Source organism: Bufo bufo, chromosome 7 (assembly GCF_905171765.1).
Source record: "Bufo bufo chromosome 7, aBufBuf1.1, whole genome shotgun sequence".
Classification (NCBI taxonomy): domain Eukaryota; kingdom Metazoa; phylum Chordata; class Amphibia; order Anura; family Bufonidae; genus Bufo; species Bufo bufo.
Window position 1 is genome coordinate 75,328,877 of NC_053395.1, and position 26,272 is coordinate 75,355,148.

The following is a 26,272-nucleotide window of genomic DNA, read 5'->3' on the forward strand; positions in this document are numbered from 1 at the left end:
TTATTCATAACAAAAGTTCCATCAGTTTATATTCCACCAGGGGATTGGAGTACAATTGCAACTTTTTAAATCAGACTAAGAATATATTTCCACCTTTAAGACATCTGGTTGCTCCTTAGTAAATATAAAAGGCCAGACATGGCATAAACCAAACTAAAATGGTGATTTATTTCAATCTCTATAGCATCAATACACTTGTTAATCCTCCTTTAAAATCCCTGCATTTGACCTTTCTAATTGGAAGCATACTTTGGTTTGATCGGTAACAGAAGAAAGGAGGTTTATTGCACTATTCATATACAACACCATTCTTTTGTTGTTTAGGCAGGGCAATTAGAAGAATTAAAAAGTGAAGCCCTGACTTTGCAAATCCTTTCAATCATTTTTAACAATTTACTTAATTTCTATCATGTTGATAATGCCCCTTATAATTAATTAAATATATTCATCATAGTTTTACAGTAGAGCTATATTTTGATTTACTAATGTTCTATCTCATAAAATTTAAGCTTGCCTATTTAAGAGCCATTATCCGTAAAGTGGTTTTCCCACCATAAGAAATTATTCCCTGTTTACAGGATAGGGCATACACATCTGATCAGTGGAGATCTGATCACTGGAACCCTCAATGGTCACAAGAATGAGGTTCTGGAGTCCCTGAAGTGAATGCATGCTGAAGCTCCATTCAACTCAGTGGAACAACCAAAGAGAAATAAAAGTACAGCGCTTTACTAACTCTAGCAGTGGGAGTTGAATAAAGAGGCAGTGCATATGCATAACTGCAGCTTCACTCACTCTAGGGACTCTGACACCTAATTCTTATAATGGGTGGGGGACCCAGAGGTTGGACCCTAATTGATTGGATACTTATTCCCTATCAGTTATATAGGGAGTAAATTACTATAGTGGGGCAACCCCTTTAACCTGTATGTATTTTGTGCAACTACTACCGCCATTACTATTGCTATTATTACTGATACTACTACTACTAATACAAAATAATAATAATTAGTCTCACTCTTTCTCTCTCTCAATTCTCCCAAACTGAATCTCAAGAAATTCGGATTCTAACAAATCAGAATAGAAAAAATAATAATCTGGCTGAATTTTCATTCTTAAGAAGCAATTTGCTCATCTCTAGAAGATAAACAATATCTGTCACTTCCAAAAAACAGAGAGGTCACAATGGTAGACACTAAAAAGTTAGGTATTTTTACTTTCTCAGTGTCTACAATTAAATAAATGTGATATTAAGAGATCAATCGATTTCCTTTTTCACAGGCTGAGACTTTTTGAGCATTCTCTTTACAAAGATATAATAATGACCTAACAACCCTCCATGATGTTTAAGTGTCGTCACCTAACATCTGTACTCATAGACTTGTGCCTGGTCTTCCAGAATAAGAAATACCAGTCCTATAATTCCACGCTTTGGCGCAATACTGGAACAATAATGGATGTCAAAGATCCAGCAGATGATAGATCCATTGGAGCTGATGTAAAAACGAATTACTTCGGGCTCAATACCGGAAAAAAACGTATCAGTTTTTTCCTAATGCATTCTGAATGGAGAGAATTCTGTTCAGTATGCATCAGGATACATCAGTTCAGTCCCTCTTACGTTTTTTGGCCAGAGAAAATACTGCAGCATGCTACATTTTTCTCTCCAGTCAAAAATCCTGAACACTTGCCGGAATGCCGGCATTAATTTTCATTGAAATGTATTAGTGCAGGATCCGGCATTAAAATTGCCGCATTGACGGATCTGTACTTCCGGTCCGCGCATGCACAGACCAGATCAGTTTTTCCGGATGACACCGGAGAGACGGATTCGGTATTGCAATGCATTTGTCAGACAGATCTGCATCCGGAACCAGCTGACAAATGCATTCGTTTGCGTACGGATTTTCGGATCCGGCAGGCAGTTCTGGCGATGGAACTGCCTGCCGAAATCTTCTGACACAAGTGTGAAAGTAGCCTAAGAGATATACAGAACTTATGGACATACATAAGACTTGTTTTACATAGTGCAGTTTCTTTTAATCTTTTTTCTTTGGAAAAAGATGTTTATTTTTATTTTTTTATCATTACTATTTATATTAACAATTATACAATAATAAAAAGGCATGCACCAAAATGCTACTTTGTGAACAAGACCTTAATGTCTGGAAAAATATATATAAAACCTTGTGAAGTTTTCATTTAAAAAACAATTTACTTGGTCATTCAAATTTGACCGCTCACAGCACTAGGAAGCCAATGTTCCTATGTTTACATCTAGAACAGATAATATTATATATAGAATTCACTTGACTTTTTTTTATTATTCATGACAGGAATCATAATTAAGATGCAAATTCCTTTCCAATATACAATTTATGGGATGCAAAGTGCCTGCCCAAGGTCACATACAATAAGTAACAAAAATAAGATTGTGGTATGGCCTTTCCTATGTAAACTGCACAATCAGTGCTTTATGCTTCCCATATCTTGCTTCTGGAACTACAGGACTAGTTATCTAGTTAACGCGTTATGACTATGACTGTTAACTCTGCTGTATCTCTACCTCTTAAGCAAGTCTATGCAAATGTTAAAGCAGCAGAGTTAGCACACATACTTGGTGAGTTATCATATCTAGTTAACACGTTATGACTGTGAGTGTTTACTCTGCTGTATCTATATATCTATACACATGTTGAAGGTTTTGTGCTCTGAAAAATACAAGATATTTGATTGATAATTGTTGGAACTGACTGGATGATTATTCAAGCAAAAATGTGTCCAGCATATAGGAATCATGGAATTAGAAAACTGGTCAGCAATAACCACCAAAGTCAGCCATTAGAGAACAAAAGGTTAAGAAGTGAGCAGTTGCCCACGATGAAACAGTTTAAATTCACCTTTATAATATTCATATATTTATAAGAGATGTTGTGAATCTGATCACTCCAGGAAAAAGAAAATTAACTTTAGGATAATATCATGGGTTCCACATGCCACCAAACATTTTTTTTTTATCAGAATAATACCATTACAGAGATCTTCTACTATCCTTTACTCTGCTGCCCATATAATGGTGACTTGTCCCTTGCAGAATTCTAATTGGACATTAATATGTAAAAGTGAACAGATAAAGCATTGGGTAACTTGACACTGCCCATTAAAATGGAATGTCATTTTAAATTTTACCGCAATTTTGTATGCAATGCATTAAGTATCAAGCTAAAGAATGCTACAATTGTATGGAGATATACAAGTAACTAATTTTCATGTAAGCTCATTTTATTATATTTTCTAGAAGGAGCTTAGTTGTGTGCACCTGCCAATTGAGATATAAACAGGTAGAGGTAATTAAAATTCAACAGACCCGTTTACTGCTCCAAAGCAATTTGGAGATAACAGTCACTTGATGACACAATGTAAAAAATGCAATAACAAAAAATAAGAAGCCCAACGTAAAGGTAAGGAACATACAGACAATGTGGTAGCTGATTTTTTTTGTTTCTCATTTTCAGCCCGAATGTTGCTATTAAGTAACCAAGTGTTGAAATGACGCCTATTTCTCATATAGTTCTTATAACATTTGATTTCTATGCTTTTTCAAAAAATCTGGTATTGTGACCGCTAATTGTATTCTGCATATATCTGGACATAAATAGAATCAGAAATGATAAAAGCTTCATATCTGACTATAAGTACATTTGTAGAGAACGACAATGCCATAAAAGAAAAAAACAAAACAAACATGCATATTTCATTTTTATTTTTCAAAAAAACAAACCAATTACTACGTGTAGGTGCACAATCATTACAGTGTATACCAAAAGACATGCAAGGGCTTGACTCCAACATTGTATGTGTAAATAATCACATTGCAGCAGAGCATTTGCTAGGTTAAATAATGGATTTGAAAAAATAAACCACAACATTTTGGAAAAAACCATAACATGCTTGCATTGCTCTTTTTCTTTGGAATGGAATGGCAACGGTTATGCAGCATTCCCTCAGCAGTGTGTTTGGTGATTTAAAGCCACCGTGGCATTCAGGGAGGCAATTTTGAATACATAATGAAAGAGCATATCATTAAAGACGACAAAAACATTCTTACCTTTCTGACAAAGCATGCGTCAGCTACACATGCAATTCCGTTACATCATGACTTTACCTGCCCCACTAATCAAGGAGTTCTGCAAATTATTCATGCACTGCACATTACCCATCATTCCACACAAAATATGCCTAGTTATGCATATAAAAATTAAAAAAAGCAAAATACAATTTCTCTGGTAAATCTTTTCATGATTTACCAAACTATTATAAATAATCCTGCATATTTCCCCATGGTATTACTCCTAATTCATGTAAACCAATAGTGTACATGTATATACCTATCATGGATTCCAGTATAAATATCTATATGAAGTATACAAAGGAATTAATACACTTAAAGGGGTTGTCCACTTCATTAATATTTTCATAAAGGTGCAGATGACTTACTAATATATTGATATTAGAAAACCAGTGCCCATGTCTTGCTCAGAGAAGTGCCACACTCTTGTACAGCCTTCTTCGCTGTCAGCAGGGATCTCTGGTCAAAAACATGGCTTTTGATACATCCATCAGCATCCCTAATTATGAAACACTTTACTTGGGAAACTAGCGTATGTGCAGTGCTGTATACAAAGTTTATCTATTAGGGCTGCTCATGGACATTTTGGGCCACAGGCCCCTTCATCAACAGCTATGCTTAGGACTAAAGTACCATGCTGTCAGTAAAAAAGACTGAACTAAACAAGGGGCAACCTTTCTCAATGCAAAATATTGGTGCTAGCTTGCTAACAGAAGTGGCCAAACCCTTTAAGCCTATAATGTTCATAGGCGTTAACAAAAACTATTATTTTCATGCACAGACAAATGTAAGAAAATTTAAGCTATTTATGCAAACAATTTAAAAAAGTTGAGATGCTGTGTAAAATGTAAGTAAATGAGAATAAAAAAAGAATGCAATGATTTACAAATCTCATAGAGCCATATTTTATTGTTTAGTAGGTCTTAGAACACATATCAAATGTTGAAGATTTAAGATTTCATGAAAAAAATAATAACCCATTTAAAACTATGGCAGCAACTGATCTAAAAAAAAAGATGAAACAGGGCATCCCCTCTATTTTTAACAACAGTCTGTAAATGTTTGGAAGGTGAGAAGACCATTTGCTTGAGTTTTGGGACAAAAATCTGAGTCTGAGTTAGAAAGTCCTGGGTCTTCTTTGCCAGATTTTTTGTTTCATGATGCAGAAAATATTTCCTATTGGTGAAGCAGGCAAGCCCAGCACCTGGACTCTTCTTCTGTGAAGCCATGCTGTTGTGATAGATGCATTATGTGGTTTAGCATTATCTTGCTGAAATATGCAAGGTCTTCCATGAAAGAGAGGTTGTCAGGATTGGAGCATATGTTGTGCTAAAATCTCTATATACAGTTCAGCATTGATAGTGTCTTTCTATATGTGTAAGCTGCCCATGTTGTAAGTACTAATGCAACAACATACCATCAGATGCTTTTAAAATGCACTGATAAGTTAAATGGTCCATATCCTCTTAAGTCTGCAGGACACAATGTCTGTGGTTTTCAAATTCTGATTTATCTAACCACAGACAGTGAACTGTCCCATAGAAGACAGCTATGTTTCTGGATCATGTTGACTAGTGTTGAGCGAATCAAAGTCAAACGGATTGACTCTGACCCGAATTTCATGAAAAATGTAATTTGACACAAAGTTGAATTTCCTTGTGCTTTTGTGGGAACAAATCACATTTCCCTGAAATGATGGTAAAAACAAAAAAAAAAATACATACTCACCTCATCCATTTGTGTGCAAAGAGGCCGTTGCAGCCATTTTAATTGAAGATACCACGCAAAATCTCGCATGGTGGCTAGATTTTGTACCGTGTCTTCAATCAAGATGGCCTTGAAGGCCTTTATGCAATAAAATGGATAAGGTGATTATTTGTTTAATTATTTTTACCCTGATTAACCCTTCAAAGGCCTAAATTGTAGTTTCAGATGCCGCAATCAGCAATGAACGTGACACCTGAGGGTTTTAATGATTGGGGCCAGCGTGATTGGTCTTTTCAACATGCAACATCTTTCAAGTCCACCTCTTTAAGTGCACATACTGAATTATACCAGAATTGCACCAGAAGGGGACCATAGGTAATTACAGAAATAATTAATGCAAACAATGTTTCAATGTTTCATCTTTCTCTTCCCACTTTTCCACAACCTGCTGAAATACCCCCACATCCATTCACCCAACAAGGAACTATTCATCTCTTCCTCCATCTTACCTTCTCATCCGACCACTTGCACAAACCTGTTTAGTAATGTGAAACACTTCCTTCCCAAACACACAGATACCTCCTGCCCTTTCTTATTCTCACCTACTAACACTTTCTCTGCTTCTCCTTATTGCTGGTGATATTTTCCAAATCCAGGCCCTCCTCAGCAGATCCCCACTATCACCTCTACCTCCTACTACAAATCTCCTTCTACAATATTTCTGCAACCCCTTAAACCTAATAACCTTTCCTCTGACCCCTGCTCCCTTGGTTTCTCTTGCAGGAGCATTATGGAATGCATGTTCTGTCTGCAACAAACCGTACTACATTCATAACCTCTTCATCTCTCGAAAACTTTCCTTTCTGGGTCTCACAGAAACATGGCTGACACCATCTGACACCTCCTCCCCTGCTGCACTCTCTTATAGCGGTTTTAATTTCACTCACACCCCCTGGCCCGACTGCAAACATGGTGGAGGAGTTGGTCTTCTCCTATCAGACACCTGCTCCTACAGCCCAACTCCACTGCCACCCTCCATTACACTCACTTCATTTGAAGTACACTCTGTTCGCATCTACTCTCTCTCCAACTTCCAAGTAGCTATCATTTACAGCCCCCTAGGCCCAGCCACCATCTTTCTTGACCACTTTAACACCTGGCTCCTGCACTTTCTTTCTGCTGACATCCCCACTATCATTATGAGTGATTTCAACATCCCTATTGACACCTGCTACTCAGCCGCCTATAAACTCCTATCACTCTCTTCCTCCTTTGGCCTCTCACAGTGGTCTTCTGCTCCCACCCACAGAGATGGTCACGCTCTGGATCTTATCTTTACCCGCCTCTGCTCCATATCTAGCATTTTTAATTCGCCTTTCTCCCTATCCGACCACAACCTACTCACCTTCTCTTCACTCGTCGCTTCTGCTGCTCCCCTGGTCCACACACTAACACACCCCCGCAGGAACCTTAAACATCTCGACTTTCACTTGCTTTCTGAATCTCTTCTCCCACACTCTTCCATTTGTTCCCTCCAAGACCCAGATACTGCCACCACCCTGTATAACACCACAATAAGTACAGCTCTGGACATTGTTGCCCCCCTCACACATAATAAAATCCGAAAAATCAACAGACAACCCTGGCACACCAACCTGACCAAAAAACTCAGACAAGCTTCCAGGGCTGCTGAGCGGCAATGGAAAAAATCACACTCTAAGGATCACTTCACCGCATACAAACAATCCCTCCTCATTTTCAAATCCTCACTCGCTGATGCAAAACAAGCCTACTTCTCATCTCTCATAGCTTCACTGTCCCACAGCCCTAAACAACTTTTTAACACTTTTATCTCTCCTCTCATGTCAGCTGAGGACTTTGCCACATACTTTAAACATAAGATCGTCAACAATAGAGAAAGCTTCAGTGCACAGTCCCCACAGACCCTCTACGCAACTGCTCAGTCCTCTTTTCCCAAAACCTACTTCTCCGCCATTACAGAAGAAAAACTCTCCACTCTACTCTCCAGATCACATCTCACCACCTGTGCACTTGAGACAATCCCATCTCACCTCTTCCCTAACCTCACCACAGTGTTTATCCCATTCCAAACTCATCTGTTCAACCTATCACTAAGCTCTGGTGTTTCCCCCCCTCCTTTTAAACATGCTACCATTACACCCATCCTCAAAAAGCCTTCACTTGACCCATCTGCTTTGTCCAGTTATCAACCCATATCACTTCTTACATTTGCCTCAAAGCTACTTGAGCAAAATGTCCATTCTGAACTGTCCTCTCACCTCTCCTCCTGTCCCCTCTTTGACGGCCTACAATCTGTCTTTCATCCCCACCACTCAACTGAGACTGCCCTTACCAAAGTCACCAATGACATACTAACAGCCAAAACCAGAAAACATTACTCTGTCCTCCTCCTCCTTGACCTGTCCTCTGCCTTTGACACTGTCAACCACTCCCTTCTGTTACAAACTCTCTCATCTCTTGGCATCACTGACCTAGCCCTCTCCTGGATCACATCATACCTCACAGACCAGACATTTAGCGTCTCCCACTTTCACACCACCTCCTCATCTCATTCCCTCTCTGTTGGTGTCAAGCAAGGCTCTGTTCTAGGACCCCTGCTCTTCTCTATCTACACTTTTGCAAAAGAACAAACCACGTCCCACGGCGCAAATTACCGTCAGCCAGTCACCAGGATCAAGAAGGAATCTTTTATTGCAGCGATACAACGCGTTTCGGGGAATCACTCCCCTTCATCAGGTACAAAAAAAGCTGCACCGTTTTTGTACCTGATGAAGGGGAGTGATTCCCCGAAACGCGTTGTATCGCTGCAATAAAAGATTCCTTCTTGATCCTGGTGACTGGCTGACGGTAATTTGCGCCGTGGGACGTGGTTTGTTCTTTTGCATCATCATCTTCTTGGGGGCTCCAGGCTTCTCTTTTTGAAGATCTCTTGTGGTCCCGTGGCTGCAGACCGCCATATCCAGACGTCCAGGTTGTTTGAAAATACCTACAATAGTGTTGTGCCTACATTTGCACAACCACACAAGGTGAGCCTTACCATCTTTTTCCGTATATTACTATACACTCACAGAATTACCCTATGGTGCGCCCATCTGTTTTGTTACAGATTTAAAAAACTAGCCTGCTATATTACTATCTACACTTTTGGCCTGGGACAGCTCATAGAGTCCCATGGCTTTCAGTATCACTTTTATGCTGACGACACACAAATCTACCTCTCTCTTTCTAAAACTTAACATGGACAAAACAGAATTCATCATAATTCCACCATCCTGCTCAACCCCCCAACAGACCTATTTATCACCAGTGATGGCCAGTTCGCCGTGTTCGCCCGCGAACACATGCAATCTGCCATCTTAACCATCTGCCATCTTAACTGACAAGTCCGGCGAGGCACAGGTAAGTCCTTACCTGTGCCTGTGCGCGAGCCGGTCTGAAATGAAATGCGGTCTCCGGGTGCAGGCAGTTCCGAGAACAGCCCGATGTAGGCCCTCGGAGGCTGTTCTCGAAACTGCCTGCTCCCAGAAACCGCATTTCATTTCAGACCGGCTCACGCACAGGCACAGGTAAGGACTTACCTGTGCCTCGCCGGACATGTCAGTTAAGATGGCAGATCGCATGTGTTCGCGGGCGAACACGGCGAACTGGACATCACTGTTTATCACAATCAATGGCTGCACATTCTCCCCGTTCAACCAAGTCCGCTGCCTTGGAGTGACCTTGGATTCTGCCCTCTCCTTCCGACCACACATCCAAGCCCTTTCCACCACCTGCCGCCTCCAATTCAAAAACATCTCTCGCATCTGCACTTTCCTTAACTTTGAGTCTGTGAAATTAATTGTACATGCCCTCATCCTCTGTGGCCTTCCATCTAGCACTCTCGCAATCCTCCAATCTATCCTCAACTCTGCTGCACAACTGATCCACCTATCACCCTGTTACTCCTCTGCCTCTTCCCTCTGCCAATCCCTTCACTGGCTCCCCATTGCCCAACAAATTCAGTTCAAAATACTAACAATTACATGCAAGGCAGTCCACAACCTGTCCCCTCACTACATCTCTAAGCTACTTTCCCGATACATCCTCACACACAATCTCCGATCCTTACAAGACCGCCTTCTCTCCTCTCCTCTTATCACCTCTTCCCACAATCGCCTCCAAGATTTCTCCCGTGCATATCCCATTCTCTGGAACTCGCTACCTCAACATTTCAGACTCTTAACTACAGTGGAATCCTTCAAAAGAAACCTAAAAACCCACCTCTTCAGACAAGCCTACAACCAGTGACCCTGCTGCCTCTATACCACCAGGATCAGCTTCACCCTCAGCTACTGTGTCCTTCTCCCATACCTTGTAGATTGTAAGCCCTCAAGGGCAGGGCCCTCTCTCCTTCTGTACCAATTTGTAACTCGTCTTGTTCATGCTTAGTGCAATTGTCTGTATTATGTATGTATATCCCTTTTCATATGTACAGTGCTATGGAATGAATGGCACTTTAATAAATAATAATAATAATAATAATAAAATTGTGTCCTCTACATGCAGTGAAATGCGTGTCGTGACAAAGTCATTTCTTTGTGAAATTTGGCGAACAAGCCAAAATAAATTTTTAAAAACTTTGCTCATCTCTAATATTGACATAAGGCTTATTTTTTTACATGATATAGGTTTAACATGTATTTGTGAATTTCACAGTGAACTATGTTCATAGACAATGATTTCTGGAAGTGTTCCTGAGCCCATGCAGTGATTTCCAGTACAGAGGCATGCCTCTTTTTAAGGCAGTGGTTCCTAAAGGCCCATAGATCATGAGCCTTGTCCTTTGCACACATCCATTTCTTTAGATTCTCTGAATCTTTTGATGAAATTTACTGTAAATGGTGGGATATTAAAAATCTTGGTAATTTTATGTTAAGAAACATCTTATGTAAAATTACCAAATTTTTTAGATTTAGTTTTTCAAAGATTGGCGAGGTCAACCTCTGCCCATATTTGCTTCTGGGAGACTCTGCCTCTCTATAGCATGCTCTTTTTATACCTAATAATGTAAATGAGTTAAAAATTGCTCCTTCACCTATTTTTTTATTGGTCCACTTACTTTTCCAGCCTGGTCCCAACTTTTTTGAGATGTGTTGCTGCCATCAAGTTCTAATTGTGTTTTTTTCTTTAAATGGTAAATTATAGTGACAAGAGAACCGGGTTTCGTGCTTCTTTGATTAACCCAGCTTGCTCATTTACATAACTGTAAATCCAGCCAATCCTTAGCTCGATATATCAATTAAAATGTATTGAAGATCCTTCAATATGGCCACCAGTAGCGCAAGTTATCATTTGTCGCATGCATTAATGTATTACAAATCCAAACCTGGGTTTGTGGCATGCGCCATGATCATTGATCATCCAGGTTCAGATCTGGAGACAATACATTTTATACATGTATGGAGGTAGGGATCAAGAGTCATGTAGATGACCGAACCGGGTTTGTCAAAGCAGCACAAACCCAGTTGGCTGATCATTAGTAAAATGTTTTACTTTCAGCATCTGATACGTATTCCATAGTCAATAAAATATGGGTCTATGAAATTTGCAAATCATTATATTGTCTTTTTATTTACATTTATTTACATTTTACACAGTGTCACACCTTTTTTTGAAATTGGGGTTCTAGAAATATGCTCGGATATATTGGGGGTAATCAAATGATTTTACAAAAAATAGAATGAATATTAATATATATTTTTTCCACTGTGTGGGTATATAGTATGCATATTAGTTATAGATAATTAGAAAATTACAGCCATATAAAAATGGGAATGGCAACTCTAGTGTGTAGCAATGCAGGAAACAATATTTGGTAACATCTGAACTGATCTTTTATTTTTCTTTGAGTGTAACTGGAAAAATAATATAGAATCTGTGTGAAACTTTTAATCATCAGAAGTATTCATCTACTTTCTAAGTACTGTGCCCAATACTTTCAGGACAAGATATTTGACCATGCTAGGCAATATCTTTCAACCTTTTATAGGCATAAAGGGTGTTTTAGCAGATGCAGGAATTACCATATATGTTTTGCTACCTATGATTGGAGTCCATCCAACTTAACTGACCATGAGCTCTCTGGAATGATGCTACAACCAAATAATCTCTAATATTTAACCTTATTGGATCCCTGTGAGTGTAAAAATTGAGGGGGGGGGGGGATAGTTGAGTGAGGCCACATATAGAAGCCACTATTTTTCAATACTTATTTGTGCTGCCTGCTTTTGTAGGTGATCCTTTTTATCTGTTAAGAAGTGTGAGTCTTAAAAACGTGAAATGAAAATCCATGCTGACATGGTTTTGTGTAATAGCTTCAACTGAAGAACAGCCAAAGTTAATTGTAAGTTAATAGTAGTATCACCTAAATGTTTCCATGCTATGGTTAACACAAGTCCTTTAAATAATTTGTTCTCTATATGTCTCTCTGGGGTCCTTTGCATGTAGCTTTGCAGCAAGTGGCAGCCCTAACTATTAAGTCTTAGTGGCATCAAGGATATAGTCATACTAATGCTGAAACTGGTACTTGCACTGGCAGGCAACACTAGGGAGAGACTTTTGGACGTTTTCAATTGTAATATTTAATATAGCTTAAGTAGTTATGGGCTGTGGTCCTATGATCTAGATTCATCATAAAGGTCTGATTAGTAGGATTCCGACTGATAATACCTCCTTCAATGCAGAAACCTTCTTCACAAGAGTAATTAGAAATCCAGTAATCCAGCAATCTAATGTCTTTAGATTATACCCCTCAATGAGGCTTTGTGCATGTGGCCAAGCAATGCCAACACATGGCAGCCAATTGTTGCATGGATTTCTGCAAACCCAATGCAGATGAATGATATATAGAGATTTCTACAACAAATAAGCCACATATGAACTTACCTTTACGGTATATTCTCTTTAGAAATGTCATTTTGTGAAGCATTTGTATAATTTGTAATTTGGAGTTTAATGTATAACTTAAAAAGAAAACGAATTTATATATATAAATGGCTGCTTCAAAATGTGTTAAAAAGAGTTGTTTAATATTAAAATGTAAGTAAAAAATAAATTTTAAGTAAGAAACTGTTAAAAAAACAATGTTGTAAACAGTAACAATTATTTAAATATGAATTATTGTTATTATTATTATTTCTTATTATTATTAGTGTTTTATGTTGAGATTGTGTTTTAAGCAGATTATATTTTAGTAGCATTGTACATGTACATTGTACATATAAATTGGTATAAGGGCTACAAACTCCAATATGAAATAATCTGTGTATAATTCATGGAATATATATACCACACAAAAATTTGAACAACTGTAAGGTCTTGCTTGCACAGTACATTTTTGTGCAGATTCCATGAGAGAAAACTAGGTGGAAAACACCTCTCATTGTTGGGATTTCTGAACCACAATGGGTGTCCAATCATGGATTAGGATTTGTGGGGCTAAAATCAGATTCTGCAGCTGAATTTTTTGATGAATCTTCTGTGTTAACTTACTGTGAAGGTAATATATGAGTGAAAAGGAATACTCTAAAAACAAACTGATAAAACATATTATGCCTAGTGGCGGGACTGTACAGGCCATAACACAGTAAATCTTTTTTTCAGGAGTATTTTTTTTAAATAAAATGCTTTATGTAAAAACTTTTACAGTACCTGTTATAAATGTATTGTAAAATTTTAATTGTGAATCATGTCTGACTGAACTGGAATGTAGTTTATATATATATTTTGTATCTGGATGTTTAAAGTGAATCTGTCAGGTGATTTCTGCTATGCTGAGACCAGAATATGGTAGAGGAAGAGAAGCTAAACTCTATGATTTATGGGATTATATAATTTGAAGCAGGATTTCTGAGTAAATCCTAACTGGACTTCTAGGAGAGATGGTAGGAGTCCTGCCCACGCACAGGATTGATACAACAAGTCAATCATAACGTTTGGGCAGGGTAATCTGGATGCTCAGTCCCTCTTCTCTCTTAGGGGTCCTGTCAGAATTGAATCTACCTTTTATGCAGAAATAATATAGACCGATATAGCACAGAGCTCAGTTACTATCCTTTTATGAAATACTACTCAGATTAAGCAGAAGAAATCACCTTACAAGTTTCCTTTTAAAGGGACCCTAGACTAAAATAATAAAATACATTTTTTAGCAGCATTTTTATATATGTACAAGGCTCCAAATTATTGATGCTTAGATTGTGATAAGCATGTAACCCTTTAATAAGGATAAAAAGTATACTGGGCACACTCACTTATGCAGAATCATACATTTTATTGATAGACATATAAAGTAAAATACACTCAATAATACTAAGAACGCATATAAAATAGAATCAATTAGTGTACATGAGCACAATAAAACCTATTAATCAGTGAATCGGGATAAGATAGATAAATGGCAATAAATAGATCTTAATAAATATAATAAATATAACCAGCCGTGGTGGGGCTGAAGATGTAATGTAATCAGTCCATGTACAGCGAAAAAACAGGATATCCCGACTGGTGGCTAAAGTTGATTGGATGACTAGCCTCTCAAAGTCATATGGAGTTCACAGTCCTAACTCGTTGGAGGAGACTGACAAATATTGTGATCAGAACACTTTACTTAAGTGAGCGTACTCGCGGCGTCCCGCTTATACTCACTGTGCAGTGTAATTCTTTTGTGCTGGTAGACTTGGAGGCCAATGACGTTCTAGGCTACTCCTGTAGTGGCTGGATGATGCTGTGCCTTTCTTCCCGTGTCCTTACAGTCCTCTGGCTATCGCTCCGTAGTGGCAAGGAGCCGGTAAGCACTGGGACTCGAAGTTGCTTTTCCCCACGTCGGCTGATCTGCGACACACTCCTGTATGTCCTCGTGTGTTGCGCTTGTAACCGCCGGCGTGTGAGGGTTTGGTAAGACACGGAATCCTCGTTAGGTTAGAATTGCCGCACAGCTTTTGATGATTCCAGCATATACTTACTGAGATTGCTCAGGGGGTCTTTCTTCACCAAACGCGTTTCGGGGTACTTGCCTGAGGAAGGGGCAAGTACCCCGAAACGCGTTTGATGAAGAAAGACCCCCTGAGCAATCTCAGAAAGTATATGCTGGAATCATCAAAAGCTGTGCGGCAATTCTAACCTATCGAGGAGTCCGTGTCTTACCAAACCCTCACACGCCGGCGGTTACAAGCGCAACACACGAGGACATACAGGAGTGTGTCGCAGATCAGCCGACGTGGGGAAAAGCAACTTCGAGTCCCAGTGCTTACCGGCTCCTTGCCACTACGGAGCGATAGCCAGAGGACTGTAAGGACACGGGAAGAAAGGCACAGCATCATCCAGCCACTACAGGAGTAGCCTAGAACGTCATTGGCCTCCAAGTCTACAAGCACAAAAAAATTACACTGCACAGTGAGTATAAGCGGGACGCCGCGAGTACGCTCACTTAAGTAAAGTGTTCTGATCACAATATTTGTCACTCTCCTCCAACGAGTTAGGAATGTGAACTCCAAATGACTTTGAGAGGCTAGTCATCCAATCAACTTTAGCCACCAGTCGGGATATCCTGTTTTTTCGTTGTACATGGACTGATTACATTACATCTTCAGCCCCACCACGGCTGGTTATATTTATTATATTTATTAAGATCTATTTATTGCCATTTATCTATCTTATCCCGATTCACTGATTAATAGGTTTTATTGTGCTCATGTACACTAATTGATTCTATTTTACATGCGTTCTTAGTATTATTGAGTGTATTTTACTTTATATGTCTATCAATAAAATGTATGATTCTGCATAAGTGAGTGTGCCCAGTATACTTTTTATCCTTATTTATTCACTTTTAGAGGAAGGGCGGATCCTCTTTACTGGCAGCACCTCCTCCTTATTTTTCTTCAGTCCTGTGCATCTCACAAACCTCTCTTTATGTAACCCTTTAATGTTAACTTTTAATCCATTTGAATACCCCAGTATAGCCTTAAGGTGAAGTAATGAAGCATATAAAAAGTAATATGAACAGTCCTTACCTGTCACTATAGGCAGCTGCTGTGGCTGTTGCAGGCTGAGCATATCGATAGGCAGCATAACCACCCTAAAAATAAATGGCAAGAATGTTAAACGTCTTTTTTTTCTTTTTGGTTGTTCATAAAATGTTAAATGTTAATATCATTGTGTTAAGACATAATTACAGGAAATTTTTATTATAATCCAATATTAGCATGTGAAACATGTTAGGTCAATTCATATAAATCAGATTTATTGATACCTAAAAATCTGTTCCATACATCTGAATAAGGGCTTGTTCACACGACCGTGCCGTTTTTTGCGGTCCGCAAATTGCGGATCCGCAAAAAACCGGATGCCACCCGCGTGCCTTTCGCAATTTGCGGAACGTAACAGGAGGCCCATTATAGAAATGCCGCAAAACGGACAAGAATAGGACAGGACTCGTAATTTTTGCGGGGCCACGGAACAGAGCAAGGGATGCGGACAGCACACAGAGTGCTGTCCGCATCTTTTGCGGACCCATTGAAATGAATGGTTCCGTATAGGGACCGCATGCGGAACGCAGAAAACGGCCCATATACGGAACACAAAATACGTTCGTGTGAACGAGCCCTAAGGTTGTTTTCGCAGCATGTGTATTGATTTCTGAAAGCCTCCTTCAGATAGGATACACACATTTCTGCAAAAAAATCTACCACAGAAACTTTACTCTACAAAAATTGTTACGTTTGTAAAAGAAGAGAGAACAAAAAAAAACTGTCTGACAACTGTAACTAAATCTATTTCAGAAGCTAAATGATATAGTATGCTTGATAATGTTATTTGCAGACATACTTTCGAAATAGGATCTATTCATGCATTGGCCCAGATTTAATAATCCTAAAGATAGCATAAGCTTAGACAGGCTGTCTAGACCTTCACCAGATTCATCATATTAGCTCAGGATTAGTGATAAATCAGGTGCAGGGATAGACAATTCTCTTTGACTTTACGCCAAATATTGACTTACTTTAAGACAGATTATTATGGCAGAATTACAGCACATTTTTGGCATAAAATGGCATATCTTAGGTCCAACCCTTTCCTGTGAAGCCACACCTCTTTCTGCTAAGCCCCTCCCCCTTGTTGCATATGTCATAAAAAGTGTAGAAACCCTACATGAATGTAGCCTTTTATGAATAGATGTTTTCACAATACAAGGGTTCTCATTCATACTGAAAAACTAATGCATCTAGACCACAATTATGTGAGTTAGTGAAACTAATTTGTCTTTTGCTATTTGTCGATAGCCTGCAAATTTCATTATTTTCTATGTAGATAATTCAAGAATTTACAATAAACCATTCCAAGGGCACACATAGTCTGAAGGCAGCCTCTGCCACCATTGGGCCTATCAGAGGGCCAAAGCACATTTTGCCTTCATCCTCCTGTACCATCCACAATGCAAACAGATTCTACTGAATTCTACTTAGTTGTCTACAAGCAAGTGCCACAATTACCTAATTAGAAGGGGAAAGTGACAAACAAAAAAATAATAGATTTCCTCACTTATGATCGTGGGAAATTGTGTGGAGGCCCATTTTGATGTATTCGTTAGGGACATCTGTTATCAATAAACAGTATTTAATCTGTCTTTTATTTTCTAGGCTTCATTATAATCAAGGGATTATCACCTCATTATCCCCACTAATATCTGTTGATCTAATTATAGTTTCCATTTTGGACCGTACAACTCTCCTAAGATGATTGTAGCCTTCATCGTTTGATAACAGCTCCTGGTGGACCCCAGAGGAAGTGGTGTCCTGGACCCCCAGGGGGTGACCTTCGGCCTCAATCAATAAGAGACATGATATTCATTGTTATCTAGTGTTACATGTATGATTGGTTATTTATAGCTTTAAGAGGGGATGTGGACACTAGCTACAGCCATGAATTGCACTGTATGTACTACTGTATTTAATATAGGGTATTGTATTTATATGCACTAGCTGTGATAAATTATATGTCGGGGTACAGTATAAGATGCATGAGAATTAATCATTAGTGATGGACGAACATCTGTCGGGACGGTTCGCGAACGCGATCGCGCAAAGGCGATCAAATGTTCGCGAACCGCAAGTTCATTTTAATGGCAGGCGAACCTGAAAAACCTTCAGCTCATATTTGCAGCCAAGAAATAATTACTAGAAGTGCACAAATAGTCCCACAACATGGACAGTGACATACTAGATGTATTATTTGAATTTGAGATCTCCATTCATTATTTTTTTCAATGCGAAATATCGGCAATATAATTTTCACGTACCCGCATGCGCAAATGCACTATACAGTACCCAAATGCACTATAAAGAAAGTATTTTGGTATATAACACCCGGCTTCAATCATTTTTTTGGGGGGGCAACTGGTATATCACACCAGTAGAAATTATTTGTTCCAATAACGCTTGTCCCTCTATATACCTGCAGTATCGCAGCAGAACCGCACACAACTGCCGCACCATACAAATGCACTATAATATACTTTCTAACATAGAAAGTATATTATAACATTGTACAAGGAAGGCAATCCATTAGAATATACATAAAGATAAAACGTAACCTTTAATGATGTTACTATGAGGGTCCATTCACACGTCCGTAAGTATTTTGCGGATCCGCAAAACATGGACACCGGCAATGTTCTATTTTTTTGCGGAAACGGAAGCACGGATGCGGAAGTGCGGATCTGCAAATGTGGATGTGGACAGCACATTCCGGCCCTATTGAAAACGAGAGGGGCTGCGGAACAGATGCGGACCCATTTTGCGGACGTGTGAATGGAAAAGATATCCATCAAAATGAAAATAAATGAAATTATTAAAGTTAAGCAAAAAGCATAGATGTAGTAGGCAATAACAAGTGCTCGGCGGCACTAAATCAGGTGCTCGGCGGCACTAAATGAGAAACCATATGTTCTACCACAATTCGGGGGGTTCCAGTGCACATCCATGAATCCCAGAGGGAAAGCAAAAAACATCAATCCCTGGACTAGATGATGATGTGGTATTGAAGGACAGGGTGGGCAAAGAACTGTCCCTGATATTACCCTACAGGGGGTGCTATTCTGGCCCTGATAGACTAACCACAGGGCACCCGCCCTGATAAAAGCGACCCAGTCCGGAACATTACCCTATATAAAAATGGCCCTAGTAAGCCCCTAGCCCCTAGGCCCCTGACTTCCAGGTGATCACTATATAGATATATGTGTTTTTGACTCATTACAAAAGTATATTATAAGAATATCGCAACCCTCTGTGTATCACACCTATTGATAGCACACATATACCAGTCCTTAAAAGGACTTTTGTGGCCCTATTAGCTAGCGTTTGGTGTCCCTAACAGCCTGTCTCTGCTCCACACAGCAACCTCTCCCTACAGTGGCAAAACACTGAATGTAAAATGGCGGCCAGATCAGGTTTATTTATAAGGTAGGGGGTATGTCCATGTGCTGAAATGTCTCAATTGGCTGTCCTGTACCACCTGATGGATGTGTCATGGGTCAAAGTTCTTCACAATTGAAAAGAATATGGCGGGCGCGAATATCTCCATATGTTTGCATGTTCGGCGAATCGCGAACATGCAAAGTTCGCTGCAAAACGACCACCGGGCGAACCGCAAGGCCATCTCTATTAATCATATAGAAGTTGCACTTCTGCACTTGCACTTTGGCACGGTTTCCTTTTCTTTTTATTTTCTTTCACGTTTCATGTCACTTACCCCTCACTTTTTGCACATTGGGTTCGGCACCCATCACTTTTGCACATACACTTAGCACTTTAGATCAGTAAACGCTGACATAAATGTACATGAATTGTTTTTCTATTGGTTTTTATGAATATTTATTATATATATGTATATCATGTTTTGGGTACTTTGTGTATTTTATGTATTTGCACTGATGTCGGTCTGGATAGGAGGCATGGCTGTATGCAATTTTTAGTATTGACACTGAATATATCGATCCTTTTAATGTAATCACAGTGTTGTTGTGTCCACGTCTATCTATTTATTTATTTATTTATTTATAAACTTATATAGGATATAATCATATATATATATTGTACATACTGGGATGGATGCAGGATTAGATGAGAATTACACCCTAATCGCTGGTTGGTATCCCCACAGTTGTGTCCATGTTTGTGCATGCTAGTAGGCTGCTCAAGAGCAATAGTGTGTTTGGGACTTGCTGTTCTCATTCCCGGCCGGGGGTGTCTCTATTACTCAGTCAGGCATTGTGCCTTCTGAGTTAGAGCGTTATTGATGGATGCTGGGTGGGTGTAGGACTCGGGCAGTGTTACTTAACCATGATAGTTATAATTTGATGTTATTGCCTTTGTGTCCTTACCAGTTCAGTGTAATCAGGGACACACATTGTTTCCATATGTCCCTTATGGGTTTTATTGTGTCTATAATGTAATCATGGTATATAATAAAATTAGATTTTTTGAATATGTGTGCTCTCAAATTAGTGTAAATTATAATCAAGGGACAACTTGTGGCACATGAAGATTTTGAATGGAAAAAAATGTTACATTGCCTTGCAAAAGAATTCACCCCCTTGACTTTTTTTGTATTTTGTTACATTACAGCCTTAAGTTCAATGTTTTGTTAATCTGAATTTTATGTGATGGATCAGAACACAATAATCTAAGTTAGTGAAGTGAAATGAGAAAATTATATAAATAAAACTATTGTTTAGAAATAGAAAACAGAAAATTGTCATGTGCGTATGTATTCACCCCCTTTGTTAGGAAGCCCATAAAAAGCTCTGGTGCAACCAATTACCTTCAGAAGTCACATAATTAGTGAAATGGCGTCTACCTGTGTGCAATCTAAGTGTCACATGATCTGTCATTACATATACACACCTTTTTTGAAAGGCCCCAGAGGCTGCAACACCTAAGCAAGAGGCATCACTAACCAAACACTGCCATGAAGACCAAGGAACTCTCCAAACAAGTAAGGGACAATGTTGTTGAGAAGTACAAGTCAGAGTTAGGTTATAAAAAAAATCAAAATCTTTGATGATCCCCAGGAGCACCATCAAATCTATCATAACCAAATGGAAAGAACATGGCACAGCAGTAAACCTACCACCTGATGAAGCATTAGGCGAAACGCACATCGGGACGAGGGAGATACAGACTTCATTTACAGGTACATTTGTGTCAATGTAGAGACTCTGGAGATTTGAAATTATCCATCCGCAGTATAGCACTTTGCACTTTATGTAATGATTTCATGATATGTTGTGCGGTGACCCCACATCTCTATTAATGTTTGTTTTACATTTATTGATATTTCTGGCTATCTCCTGTGTGGCAATTTATTTGCCCCGTGTGTTGTTGCACCACAATTTAATTGCCCCGTGTGTTGTTGCACCACTAACATAATTTTAACTGTGTTTTATGTAATATGAATGAATAAAGATATTTATTGTTTCCGATCCGGACTGGCCTTTTTTGGTGTACAACAGTAACCCTGCCAAGAGAGGGCCGCCCACCAAAACTCACTGACCGGGCAAAGAGGGCATTAATCAGAGAGGCAGCACAGACACCTAAGGTAACCCTGGAGGACCTGCATAGTTTCACAGCAGAGACTGGAGTATCTGTACATAGGACGACAATAAGCCGTACGCTCCATGGAGTTGGGCTTCATGGCAGAGTGGCCAGAAGAAAGCCATTACTTTCAGAAAAAAAGGCACGTTGTGAGTTTGCGAAAAGGCATGTGGGAGACTCCCAAAAAGTATGGAGGAAGGTGCTCTGGTCTGATGAGACTAAAATTTAACTTTTCTTCCATCAAAGAAAACGCTATGTCTGGCGCAAACCCAACACATCACATCACCCAAAGAACACCAAACATGGTGGTAGCATCATGCTGTAAGGAAAGATGGATGGTGCTAAATACAGGGATATTCTTGAGCAAAACCTGTACCACTCTGTGCGTGATTTGAGGCTAGGACGGAGGTTCACCTTCCAGCAGGACAATGACACCAAACACACTGCTATAGCAACACTTGAGTGGTTTACGGGGAAACATGTAAATGTGTTAGAATGGCCTAGTCAAAGCCCAGGTCTCAATCCAATAGAAAATCTGTGGTGAGACTTAAAGATTGCTGTTCACAAGCGCAAACCATCCAACTTGAAGGAGCTGGAGCAGTTTTGCAAGAAGGAATCGACAAAAATACCAGTGGTAAGATGTGGCAAGTTCATATAGACTTATCCAAAGCGACTTGGAGCTGTGATTTCCGCAAAAGGTGGCTCTACAAAGAATTGACTTTAGGGGGGTGAATAGTTATGCATATTGACTTTTTCTGTTATTTTGTCCTATTTGTTGTTTTATTCACAATAAAAAATAAAAAAAAATCTTCAAAGTTGTCGGCATGTTCTGTAAATTAAATGATGCAAATCCGCAAACAATCCATGTTAATTCCATGTTGTGAGGCACCAAAATATGAAAAAAGTCAAGGGGGTGAATACTTTTGCAAGGCACTGTATATCAACTGCTTTAGGACCAAGCTCTTTTAGAGGCCATATCAGCCGTTATAGTTATTGGCTAACAATATGGCCTTCATTCTTGGTAAGCAGGGAATCACAGTGGTCATACTCCCACTAATTGGACTTTTAAAGGTACAGTCAGGTGCATAAATATTGGGACATCGACACAATTCTAACATTTTTGGCTCTATACACCACCACAATGGATTTGAAATGAAACGAACAAGATGTGCTTTAACCTCCTCAGGACCGCCGTACGCAGGATTGCGTCTTTGCGGCGGTCCTGTTGTTCTGGGTGGACGCGCCGGTGCGTCCTCTCGCGAGACGCGAGATTTCCTGTGAACGCGCGCACACAGGCGCGCGCGTTCACAGGATCGGAAGGTAAGCGAGTGGATCTCCAGCCTGCCAGCGGCGATCGTTCGCTGGCAGGCTGGAGATGTGATTTTTTTAACCCCTAACAGGTATATTAGACGCTGTTTTGATAACAGCGTCTAATATACCTGCTACCTGGTCCTCTGGTGGTCCCCTTTGTTTGGATCGACCACCAGAGGACACAGGCAGCTCAGTAATATGTTGCACCAAGCACCACTACACTACACCCCTCCCCCCCGTCACTTATTAACCCCTTATTAGCCCTTGATCACCCCTGATCACCCCATATAGACTCCCTGATCACCCCCCTGTCATTGATTACCCCCCTGTCATTGATCACCCCCCTGTAAAGCTCCATTCAGATGTCCGCATGATTTTTACGGATCCACTGATAGACTGATCGGATCCGTAAAAATCATACGGACGTCTGAATGCAGCCTTACAGGGGAGTGATCAATGACGGAGGTGATCACCCCATATAGACTCCCTGATCACCCCCCTGTCATTGATCACCCCCCTGTAAAGCTCCATTCAGATGTCCGCATGATTTTTACGGATCCACTGATAGACTGATCGGATCCGTAAAAATCATACGGACGTCTGAATGCAGCCTTACAGGGGAGTGATCAATGACTGTGGTGATCACCCCATATAGACTCCCTGATCACCCCCCTGTCATTGATTACCCCTCTGTCATTGATCACCCCCCTGTAAAGCTCTATTCAGATGTCCGCATGATTTTTACGGATCCACTGATAGACTGATCGGATCCGTAAAAATACGGACGTCTGAATGGAGCCTTACAGGGGAGTGATCAATGACTGTGGTGATCACCCCATATAGACTCCCTGATCACCCCCCTGTCATTGATTACCCCCCTGTCATTGATCACCCCCCTGTAAAGCTCCATTCAGATGTCCGCATGATTTTTACGGATCCACTGATAGACTGATCGGATCCGTAAAAATCATACGGACGTCTGAATGCAGCCTTACAGGGGCGTGATCAATGACTGTGGTGATCACCCCATATAGACTCCCTGATCACCCCCTGTCATTGATTACCCCTCTGTCATTGATCACCCCCCTGTAAAGCTCCATTCAGATGTCCGCATGATTTTTACGGATCCACTGATAGACTGATCGGATCCGTAAAAATCATACGGACGTCTGAATGCAGCCTTACAGGGGAGTGATCAATGACTGTGGTGATCACCCCATATAGACTCCCTGATCACCCCCTGTCATTGATTACCCCTCTGTCATTGATCACCCCCCTGTAAAGCTCCATTCAGATGTCCGCATGATTTTTACGGATCCACTGATAGACTGATCGGATCCGTAAAAATCATACGGACGTCTGAATGCAGCCTTACAGGGGAGTGATCAATGACGGAGGTGATCACCCCATATAGACTCCCTGATCACCCCCCTGTCATTGATTACCCCTCTGTCATTGATCACCCCCCTGTAAAGCTCCATTCAGATGTCCGCATGATTTTTACGGATCCACTGATAGACTGATCGGATCCGTAAAAATCATACGGACGTCTGAATGCAGCCTTACAGGGGAGTGATCAATGACTGTGGTGATCACCCCATATAGACTCCCTGATCACCCCCCTGTCATTGATTACCCCTCTGTCATTGATCACCCCCCTGTAAAGCTCCATTCAGATGTCCGCATGATTTTTACGGATCCACTGATAGACTGATCGGATCCGTAAAAATCATACGGACGTCTGAATGCAGCCTTACAGGGGGGTGATCAATGACAGTTGGGTGATCACCCCATATAGACTCCCTGATCACCCCCCTGTCATTGATCACCCCCCTGTCATTGATCCCCCCCTGTAAGGCTGCATTCAGTCTTTTCTTTGGCCCAAGTTAGCGGAATTTTTTTTTTTTTCTTACAAAGTCACATATTCCACTAACTTGTGACAAAAAATAAAATCTCACATGAACTCACCATACCCCTCACGGAATCCAAATGCGTAAAATTTTTTAGACATTTATATTCCAGACTTCTTCTCACGCTTTAGGGCCCCTAGAATGCCAGGGCAGTATAAATACCCCACATGTGACCCCATTTCGGAAAGAAGACACCCCCAGGTATTCCGTGAGGGGCATATTGAGTCCATGAAAGATTGAAATTTTTGTCCCAAGTTAGCGGAACGGGAGACTTTGTGAGAAAAAAATAAAAAATATCAATTTCCGCTAACTTGTGCCAAAAAAAAAAATTTTCTATGAACTCGCCATGCCCCTCATTGAATACCTTGGGGTGTCTTCTTTCCAAAATGGGGTCACATGTGGGGTATTTATACTGTCCTGGCATTCTAGGGGCCCCAAAGCGTGAGAAGAAGTCTGGTATCCAAATGTCTAAAAATGCCCTCCTAAAAGGAATTTGGGCCCCTTTGCGCATCTAGGCTGCAAAAAAGTGTCACACATCTGGTATCGCCGTACTCAGGAGAAGTTGGGCAATGTGTTTTGGGGTGTCATTTTACATATACCCATGCTGGGTGAGATAAATATCTTGGTCAAATGCCAACTTTGTATAAAAAAATGGAAAAAGTTGTCTTTTGCCAAGATATTTCTCTCACCCAGCATGGGTATATGTAAAAAGACACCCCAAAACACATTCCCCAACGTCTCCTGAATACGGCGATACCAGATGTGCGACACTTTTTTGCAGCCTAGGTGGGCAAAGGGGCCCACATTCCAAAGAGCACCTTTCGGATTTCACTGGTCATTTACCTACTTACCACACATTAGGGCCCCTGGAAAATGCCAGGGCAGTATAACTACCCCACAAGTGACCCCATTTTGGAAAGAAGACACCCCAAGGTATTCCGTGAGGGGCATGGCGAGTTCCTAGAATTTTTTATTTTTTGTCACAAGTTAGTGGAAAATGATGATTTTTATTTTTTATTTTTTTTTTCATACAAAGTCTCATATTCCACTAACTTGTGACAAAAAATAAAAACTTCCATGTACTCACTATGCCCATCAGCGAATACCTTGGGGTCTCTTCTTTCCAAAATGGGGTCACTTGTGGGGTAGTTATACTGCCCTGGCATTCTAGGGGCCCAAATGGGTGGTAAGGAGTTTGAAATCAAATTCTGTAAAAAATGACGAGTGAAATCCGAAAGGTGCTCTTTGGAATATGGGCCCCTTTGCCCACCTAGGCTGCAAAAAAGTGTCACACATCTGGTATCTCCGTACTCAGGAGAAGGTGGGGAATGTGTTTTGGGGTGTCATTTTACATATACCCATGCTGGGTGAGAGAAATATCTTGGCAAAAGACAACTTTTCCCATTTTTTTATACAAAGTTGGCATTTGACCAAGATATTTATCTCACCCAGCATGGGTATATGTAAAAAGACACCCCAAAACACATTCCCCAACTTCTACTGAATACGGAGATACCAGATGTGTGACACTTTTTTGCAGC

General features: G+C 40.2%; 1 protein-coding gene across 5 annotated transcripts in view; it reads right to left on the reverse strand.

Moving 5' to 3' along the window:
• RBFOX1 (RNA binding fox-1 homolog 1) overlaps positions 1–26,272 on the reverse strand; it is a 363,548-nt gene that overhangs the window by 59,987 nt on the left and 277,289 nt on the right. For 4 of the 5 annotated variants that reach the window (XM_040440370.1, XM_040440372.1, XM_040440369.1 and 1 more), the window contains exon 10: positions 15,931–15,995. In XM_040440370.1, the coding sequence (XP_040296304.1) occupies positions 15,931–15,995 (65 nt within the window). Of the gene's footprint in view, positions 1–15,930; positions 15,996–26,272 lie in introns of those variants that run through there. The other variant, XM_040440371.1, reaches the window with a different exon arrangement.